At 50.1% G+C, this 8,853-nt stretch overlaps 2 protein-coding genes across 3 annotated transcripts; one reads left to right on the top strand and one right to left on the bottom strand.

The window, feature by feature from the left end:
• The first annotated feature begins 275 nt into the window (after positions 1 to 275).
• On the top strand, positions 276 to 5,750 carry LOC147989801 (uncharacterized). 2 transcript variants are annotated; one of them, XM_087545855.1, is made up of 3 exons: positions 278 to 1,034; positions 1,128 to 1,343; positions 5,344 to 5,750. In XM_087545855.1, exons 1-3 carry the CDS (start codon positions 404 to 406, stop codon positions 5,481 to 5,483), a joined length of 987 nt encoding a protein of 328 aa, XP_087401981.1. In that variant the 5' UTR covers positions 278 to 403; the 3' UTR covers positions 5,484 to 5,750. The 2 variants fall into 2 exon arrangements, with proteins under 2 accessions (XP_087401978.1, XP_087401981.1); XM_087545852.1 differs by having other exon boundaries at positions 276 to 1,343.
• Positions 5,751 to 5,859: 109 nt separating this feature from the next.
• Positions 5,860 to 8,310, bottom strand: LOC125544893 (ABC transporter G family member 5-like). The gene has a single exon (XM_048708682.2). It carries the CDS (start codon positions 8,107 to 8,109, stop codon positions 6,004 to 6,006), a length of 2,106 nt encoding a protein of 701 aa, XP_048564639.1. The 5' UTR covers positions 8,110 to 8,310; the 3' UTR covers positions 5,860 to 6,003.
• Between the last annotated feature and the right edge of the window lie 543 nt (positions 8,311 to 8,853).

The raw sequence follows: 8,853 nt of genomic DNA, 5'->3' as shown, positions 1-8,853 counted from the left end.
AGGTCATATGGCTCAATTGTGTCAGACTTTGAGGCCCTGGGAATGTGTTCCATCGATGTGTGGATTTCAATCTCCGGGACAGGGCTTTTTCTATATCCCTGATCTGTGTGCCTCTAGGCAAAATTCTGAAAAAACAAACAATGTGGTGATTACTGTTGTGGAAGGATGTGCCTCAGTAAAAGAGATAGAACAAGAATTTAATGCCATTTTTGCCCGAAAACCTGGAAAGAAAAAATGGCGTTGCACGGCTCATTCTATTAGCCCTACTCAGTTTGTCATGCGCTTTCCAAATGCTAGCGAAGTGGAAAGAGCTTGCTGCTATGGGAAGCGTATGCCTCTGAAGGAGGGAGCTATTGTGGTTTGCATTACTCCTTAGTCTGCTTCGATAGGGGCCAAAGGGGTCATGGAAAAAGCATGGGTGAAGATTCGTAACATTCCTATTGAAAAAAGATGTGCTGAACATATTGCATATGTTGGAGGGCTGGTGGGGATAACATTGGAAGTGGATGAGGCCACGATCCACAAAACTGAATATGCTAGAGCCTTGCTGGGGTGCATGGAGGTGAGGAAAATACCTCCCTCAGCTGAAGGAATGTTGGGTGAGCAATATTATGACTTCTTTTACGAAGTTGAAAAAATTGTGACAGTGGGAGCAAACAAGAGCCAATCTTCTATTGCTGTAGACAGTAGTGCATCCCCTTCTTTCCCCAAGAAAGCAAGGACAGACTTATTTCCTTCCTCTTCTGTTGGGCAAGGAGAAACTAGTGCATCTGTGGTTGGCAATTACTCATCCCAAAATTATGAAAAAGGGACGCAGCGACTTGCTGCTGTTGCAGAAAGTGAAGAAGAGGAGGACAGTGAGGAGGGAAACCACACTGAATTACTGATTGAAACCATGACTAGAGAGCATGAAGATGAGGAAAAAAATAACTATGGTTCTCAGACTGGCAATACATCCTATGGGGAAAATTTTGAGGTGCTGGAGGTGGAGAGAACAGGTGGGTCTCCCACTTCTGAGAGCAATAATCAGAAAGGTGCGTGGGGGATTATTACTCCTATTCCTCCCTCACCATTATACCTCTGTCATGATGAAAATACTCACGGGAGCATGTTTCCTTCCTTGTCAGACTATGTGGTTTGGCCCTCCCTACCTCATATTGTGCCCCTTGAAGAGGGTTCCACAGAAGAGGGAGAGAAATGCAGCACTTATACTGTCGAATCTCCATCGGGGTCCCCTATCCATGATTCTATGTTTCATGAGGAAAAAGCTCCACGCAGGCAAATGCAGAAATTGGGGAGAGTGGAGGAAGTGGCCATCAACAGGAAGAAGCGAGACGTTGAAGGTATGGAAATACCCAACTCTAAAAACTAATTCTCTGCTCTATCTGACAATGCCATTATTTTACGCGCTACTCTTATGGGGGTTAAAATCTCTGATGACGATTTCTTTACTATAGATGTTCTTCGTGAACTAGAGCATTCTAGATGTCTTTTAAATGATAAAAACAATGATACACAAAAAACTAGTATCACTATTAATGATGGTTTGGGTAATGATATCCCTTCATCCTTAACCTGGGATGATGATAATGGTAGTGTAGAGGAACCATTTATTCTTGTTCAATCAAAACAAAGGAAAAGGAGAGAGAAATGCAGACGATCGGGTGTTATTGTATCCCCCATTGGATCTGCTAGGCCTATGATGAGAAGTCAAAAGAAAAAAGAAGAGGGTAAGGCTGCCGTGGATCCTGGCAGACCCCCCAGAGTGAAGAATAAGCCTGAGCGATATAAATGAAAGGCATCTTTTGGAATTGCAGGGGGGCAAGTAAGAAGGGCATGTCTACTTGCCTCTCAGATATGATATGTGCCAATGAGGCAGATTTTATTGGATTACAAGAGACCATGAAGGAATCCTATAAACTTTCCTTTTTTAGGAAAATAGACCCATATCAAAAATTTCATTGGGAATGGGTTCCCTCGAGGGGGAAGTCGGGAGGTATTTTGTGTGGCCTCAATAAGATAAATTTGATGTTCTTGGTTCTAAACAAGGACAGTACATCCTGCAAATGGACTTGTTTGATAAAAACAAGAAATGTAGTTGGTCTCTCTTAGTGGTATATGGTGCTGCTCACGATGAGCATAAACCTGAATTCATTGCAGAACTATCCTCCTTGTGTCACAATATCAATAGGCCATATTTGGTGGGGGGGGGACTTCAATATTATTCGCCACAGTGGTGAGAAAAACAAAAAAACACCCCTATCTCATTTTTCAGATGTCTTTAACTCTGTTATCCACCTGCTGGGGTTAAGAGAAATTCACATGGCTGGGGGATGCTATACGTGGTCCAATAAGCAGGAAAACCCCACCCTTGAAAAATTGGATAGAGTACTAATGTCTCCAGAGTGGGAAGATTTATTTCCTCTCGCTTCGGTGAGCAAGCAAGTTAAGGAATTATCTGACCACAATCCTCTACTATTGGATGGTGGGGTCGCCTCATCTAGAGCACCAGGGAATAGGTGCTTTAAATTTGATAATCTTGGATTAATAATCCAGAGTTCCTTCCATTAGTGGCTAATATTTGGGCTAGGCCAGTGTATACTATCAATCCCATTAATGTCCTAAACATTAAACTGAAGAGGTGTAAGAAATTCTTCAAAGGTTGGGGGTCCAATGTGTTTGGGCACAATAAGATTAAGAAGAGACTTATTAAACTTGAATTGCAAGAATTGGAGGCGATTGAGGAGTCCACTGGGCTGTGCGGGGAGGCTTATACTAGGAAGCTCGATATCCTAGTAGAGCTCAATGAGATGTATGTAGAAGAAGAGCTTCATTGGCATCAACTTTCTAACGAGAGATGGTTGTTGAAAGGAGACAATAACACTGACTTCTTTCATAAAGTAGCTAATGGACGTCGTAGGAAAAAATCCATGAAATCCCTTGAATGCGGATCTGTGACTATAGAAGGGACCAAAAACCTGTTATCCCATGCCACGGAATATTACAAAACACTTTTTGGGCCGGCTCCGGGTAACCTTTGCCAAATTGATGCAGACTTATGGTCACAGGAAGAGAGGATGACGTATGCTGATAATGAAGACTTAACTCGACCTTTTCCTCTTGAGGAGATTAAAAAAGCCCTTTTTGATATGAGGTCCAATCGTGCCCCTGGTCCAGACGATATCCCTATTGAATTCTATCAACATTGCTGGGAGGTGGTTGCCCACGACCTTTTCTGTCTTTTCGAGTGGTTCTATGAAGGCAAGTTAGATGTACAACGCCTAAACTATGGCATTATAACTCTTTTACCCAAATCGGCAGATGCTACAAGAATCCAGCAATATAGGCCTATTTGCTTACTTCGTTGCCCCTATAAACTTATCACTAAAGCTATGGATATTAGAGTGAGCAAATATGCCTATAAGCTGTTTAGTGTCCAGCAAAATGCGTTTATTAAAGGGAGACACATTGTTGATGGTATCCTCTCCTTACAAGAAATATTGCATTATACTCATATCAAAAAGCAAGTGGGTGTGGTCCTTCAACTTGACTTTGAAAAGGCCTACGACAAAGTAAATTGGAATTTTTTGCTTGACTGTCATAAGAAACGTGGGTTTAATTCTAAGTGGTGCGGGTGGGTTGCCCAAATCCTTAAGAACGGCACGGTGAGTGTCAAGATTAACGATGAGATCGGCCCATATATACAAAGTGCTAAGGGGGTACGGCAGGGTGACCCTCATTCCCCCTTTCTATTCAACATGGCGGCTGAATGCCTGACCAAAATGGTGCTCTCGGCACAAAAAAACGGCCTCATTAAGGGTTTAGCTGCTGACCTTATTGAGGGAGGTGTTGGTATCCTCCAATATGCGGATGATACAGTGGTTTGTTTTGAACATGATATTGATAAATCTATCAATGTCAAACTTTTGTTGTATCTATTTGAGCTCATGTCAGGTTTGAAAATCAATTTTGACAAAAGTGAGATTTTTACTATTGGAGGTGATAACGAGACTGACTCAGTTTATGCGGACATGTTTAATTGTCAAGTGGGCACCCTGCCCATGAGATATTTGGGTGTCCCTGTTACATATTCTACTCTTAAGAACATAGATTTGGATTTTCTGGAAGGGAAGATGATTAAAAAATTGGATGCCTGGATTGCGTATGCAGCATCATCAGGAGCCAGACTTACTTTGTTGGGATCCAGCCTGGATGGGATTCCATCTTATCTTATGTCGATGTTTCTTTTCAATAAAACCTTTATTGAAAAAATGAATAAACATCGCAGACTATTTTTCTGGAGAAAAAAGAATAAGAAACATGGATACCATATGGTGAAGTGGGATAGAGTATGTCGCTCTAAGAAAATTGGGGGTTTGGGGATCAAGGATCTTCATAAGCAGAACATTAGTCTGCTTGCTAAATGGTGGTGGAAACTCGAAACAGGTGATGGCCTGTGGCAGCGTATTGTGAGAGCCAGATATTTTAGAAACAAAACAGTAGCTGATATACGGACCCGTTTCTCAGATTCTCCGAGCTGGAAAGCTATCATGAAAGTTAAAGACACTTACATGGCTGGTAGAAAAGTTAATATCAATAGTGGCAACTTGACAAGAGTCTGGCACGATCCTTGGGTGGATGATACAGCTCTATGTGAGCGCTTCCCAGATCTTTTTAATATTTGCCATGATCAAGAGAGCACTGTTGCCTCCTGGGTTGCAAACGATTGTAATCTGAGCTTTAGACGCAGACTGTTTGGAGAGCTGAATGACCAATGGGCTTGGATGGTTGAGAAAGCCAGGCAACTGTCCCTGAACAGCTCGTCAGACACTATCTCTTGGAAACTTAATAGTAATGGAAAATTTACTACTAAATCAGTTTATGAGTGGCTGGAAAGGAACCAATCTGGCCCTAATTATAAATGGGTGTGGAAGGCCCCTATCCCCCTAAAAAGTAAGATTTTTTTGTGGCAGCTTTTCCAAAATGCTGTGCTTACAAGAGACAATATGCGGGCTAGGAAGTGGCCTGGGGATCCTACTTGTTCCTTTTGTACAAATATTGAAACAGCGAACCATCTATTATTTAATTGCCCACTTGCCCGCACGGTTTGGGGCGTGCTGGGAACGACGGGCGGAGCATCTTGCTGCCCCCGTTCGCTTTGGCAAAGTTGGGCGTGGCTGTATAGGTTTTTTTCAGGAGGGGAACACTTTTATATGATGATTATTGCTGCTGTTTGTTGGGGTATATGGAACCTTCGAAATAAAATCACTTTTGATAAACATATTGCTCGCACTCCACTGGAGGCTGTTTTCACTGCATGTTCTTTTATGCTATATTGGGCAGGTTTACTCAAAGAAGATGACAAAGTGAAGCTCCAGACTGGTGTGAAGAGATTGGCTCACGCGGCTGCTGCTTTGGCGGATAGATCCTTTCCCCGTGGCAGACTCCTTCTCGGCGACAAGGATGGGATCCAGATTGGCTAGTTGAACTCCGTTGGTGTTTCTCTGAGTTAGCCTACCACTGGGGTCTGATGCCCGCTGGTTTATGGTGTCTTTTGGTAATATTTTGCTGCGGCAAATCTTGTTATCCAGTAGTCTTATCGTAGAACTCTTAGTCGTTGGGCAGTTGCTTGTGAGTGCCATCAGGTTTTCGCCCCACAGCAGGTGGTCCGCTCTAGAATCATCATGCAGTAGGTTTCCTGGTGGTGCACCAGCTCGCTCTTCCCCTTTCAGTCTCCTTTTACATTTCTCAGTTCGGTCTAGTTTCCTTTTGTTGGAGAGTGGTTAGTTGACAAAACTTGGATTCAGACTAATATATTTCCGTTGATTGAGAAATTAATGGAAAGGGGTGAGAGCTCGGTTGGAAAAAAATAAACAAGCCAGTAGTACTGAACATTTTACAAATACACTGATTCATCGGCCGCCTTTTAGACTACTGAAAATAAATAAAATGAAAATAAGATACAAGAACGTAATGTGTGTCGATCGATGGATCGAGCTATGATCACTTCCTCTTGTTCTTGCTGCCGACGAGCAGCACGACGTAGAAGAGCGCGCGGAAGAAGAAGCCGAAGCCGGCGGTGACGAGGAGGCACATCCACTTGCCGAGATCGGTGACGGCCTGCTGCGCCAGCACGTCGGCGCCGGTGAGCACGCAGGTCTGGGAGGTCATGCGCGTGCCGAGCGCGTTCCCGATGGCGCCGAGTACCTTCATCTTCATGGCCTCCGGCATGCCGCCGATGGGCGTGCCGTCGAACATCTGCGTCCCGCGCGCGAAGCACCGGTTGGCGTCGCCGAACTCGTTCTGCAGCACCGCCTGGTACGGGTATTTCACCAGCGAGATGTAGTGGAACCAAATCCAGTAGTCGGGGATCCTGTCCCGGTTGATGAAGAAGCCCGAGAAGAGCAGGAAGTAGGCCAGGATGGCCACCACCACCGTGTACCCCAGCATCACGTGCGGCACCACCGCCGACAGGAACGTCACGAAGCCGCTCCCCGCCCAGAGCGAGGCGAGGATGATGAGCGCGAAGTAGAGGAACGACGAGGCGCCTCCGGCGAGCCCCACCGCGAAGAACGTGGTGACCGCGAACGCCAGCGACAGCGCCACCAGCGGCGGGAAGGAGACCACCGCGTTGGCCAGCACGTACGAGGCGCGCCGGTACGCGTTGTGCGCCGTCTCCCGCAGGTAGATGTGCCGCTCCTGCACAAACACCGGCAGCGCGTCCGCGCACACGTAGAACATGGTCGACATGCCCATGGCGAAGAAGCCCAGCCGCTCCTGCACGCCCTTGGGCGTGTCGTCGAGGCGCAGGAAGATGGTCGCCAGGATCAGGCCCGTCACCATGATGGTGCCGAGCCGCATGCCGAACAGCTCCGGCATGCGCCGCGTGTTGGTGAAGGCCCGCTTGATCAGCACCCACACCTCCACCGCCATCGGGTTCGCGTACGTCGGCATCTGCAGCTCAGACACCGTCCCCGTCCCGCTCCCCGCCACCAGCTTCCCCCGCGCCACGCTCTCCGCGATCGCGTACTCCAGCGTCATCGGGCTCACCCGCTTGTCGTTGGTGCCGTCCATCGCCTTGTGAGTCGCCTGCCACCTCGCGTTGAAGTCGGCGAGCGGCCCCGTGCCCTGTGGTTGTGCCTCGCGCTCCCGGATGGTGTCCAGCGCGAACTCGGCCGGGTTCTCGTTGTCCGGGATGGGCGCGCCGAACTCCGCGAAGAAGGGCTTGAGTCCCGCGGGCGTGCCGGCGTAGACTGTGCGGCCGCGCGACAGCAGCAGGAGGCGGCCGAGGATGCCGAGGATGCGCGCGCTGGGCTGGTGGATGGTCATGACGACGACACTGCCGCTGCGGGCGATGGTTCGCAGAACCTGCACCACCATGAAGGCGCTGGCCGAGTCGAGGCCCGAGGTGGGCTCGTCGAGGAAGAGCAGGATGGGGTCGTGGATGATGTCGGTGCCGATGGACACCCTGCGGCGCTCCCCTCCGGAGACCCCGCGATGGCCCTCGTCGCCGATGATGGTGTCGGCGGCACGCGAGAGCCCGAGCTGGTCGATGAGCCGGTCCACCCGCTCCCGCTTGGCGGAGGGAGAGAGCGCGCGAGAGAGCCGCAGCTCCGCCGCAAAGAGCAGCGTCTCGCGCACGGTGAGCATGGGGTAGAGCAGGTCGTCCTGCATGACGTAGGCGGAGATGGCGCGGAGGCGGCTGCCGTGGAGCGGCTCCCCGTTGAGCGTGACGTGGCCGCGAAGGCTGTCGCGCGCGATCCGCCCCGCGAGCGCGTCGACGAGGGTGGACTTGCCGGAGCCGCTGGCGCCCATGACGGCGAACAGCTCGCCCTCCCGCGCCTCCCCCGAGATGCCGTCCAGCAGCGCCTTGGTGTTGGCGGGCGGCGCGTCCGTGGAGGCGAGGCGGTTGCTGGCGCGCGAGGGGAGGCAGCCCATGAGGGCGCCGCGGCCCTGCCGGACGCGGTAGGACAGGTCCGTGAAGGAGAGCGTGTAGGGCACCGGCGGCCCCGCGGAGACGAGCAGCTCCAGCTCCCGCTCCCGCTCCCTCTCCGCCTCGTCGTTGGCACCGCCGGCGACGTCGACGGCGATGTGGCCGGAGTTGGACATGGTGTTGCGGTCAGGGCGAGAAGTCGATCAAGTGGATGGATCGAGGGAGGAGAGGGGTTTGTGATGCGGTGCGCGAGCAAAACCCGGCTCTGTGCGTCGTGCCTGGTTCGGAATGCAGGTTATATAGGGCGAAGAGGGGCGAGCTGGTTTCCGAGTCGGGAGGAGGGAAGCGGTCCGAGTCCCCATCAGAGTAGGTTTCTGTGCCGTGGTTGAGGAGGAGCTGCGGCTGCGCGCGGTGGTGGCGCGGAGAGCGTGGGGCGGGTTGCTTGCCACGCCACACCTCCTTAATCCCAGGATCCCGCTAGTATTAGCCCCTCCGTGTTAGCCTCTCGCACTCCTCCATAACTAACCTCGCAACCGCCCGCCCGCCCGCCGTCCGGTTGCGACCGGAGTAAATTTTCTTTCGGCTGTGCCTGCCGCCGTGCGACCTGCCTGCCTCGTGTGAAGGCTTGACGGTACGTGCAGCGGTACATTACATACGTGGTGTGAGAAGGACAAGGACACGACGTGGACGCATTGTACTGCATCTGCATGCATGCAGTGCAGAGCCTGATGAAGCGCACAAGTTAAAATTGCACACAAGGACTAGGGCAAGGCCAATGAGAGTTTCAGTTTTGTGTTTTACTATCACAACTAGTGTTTCCTTTCGCAATATGCATGCACGCACGTTCCTGCCCCCTATTCTTTATATTACAAATGTGGAGTGTTCGAATGAATGAGCAGAGCGTCTAAATTTCCTCACAA

This window comes from Triticum urartu, chromosome 1A (genome assembly GCF_056163025.1).
Source record: "Triticum urartu cultivar PI428250 chromosome 1A, HENAU_Tu73, whole genome shotgun sequence".
NCBI lineage: Eukaryota > Viridiplantae > Streptophyta > Magnoliopsida > Poales > Poaceae > Triticum > Triticum urartu.
The sequence above is the reverse complement of the archived record's forward strand: the minus strand, read 5'-3'. Positions and strand labels throughout refer to the sequence as shown.

Coding starts and splice junctions, on each gene's coding strand:
- LOC147989801 (XM_087545852.1), top strand. CDS start 404: ATGGAAAAAGCATGGGTGAAGATTCGTAACATTCCTATTGAAAAAAGA. Junction 1,344..5,343: donor GAAGAAGCGAGACGTTGAAG/GTATGGAAATAC, acceptor TATATTGGGCAG/GTTTACTCAAAGAAGATGAC.
- LOC125544893 (XM_048708682.2), bottom strand. CDS start 8,109: ATGTCCAACTCCGGCCACATCGCCGTCGACGTCGCCGGCGGTGCCAAC.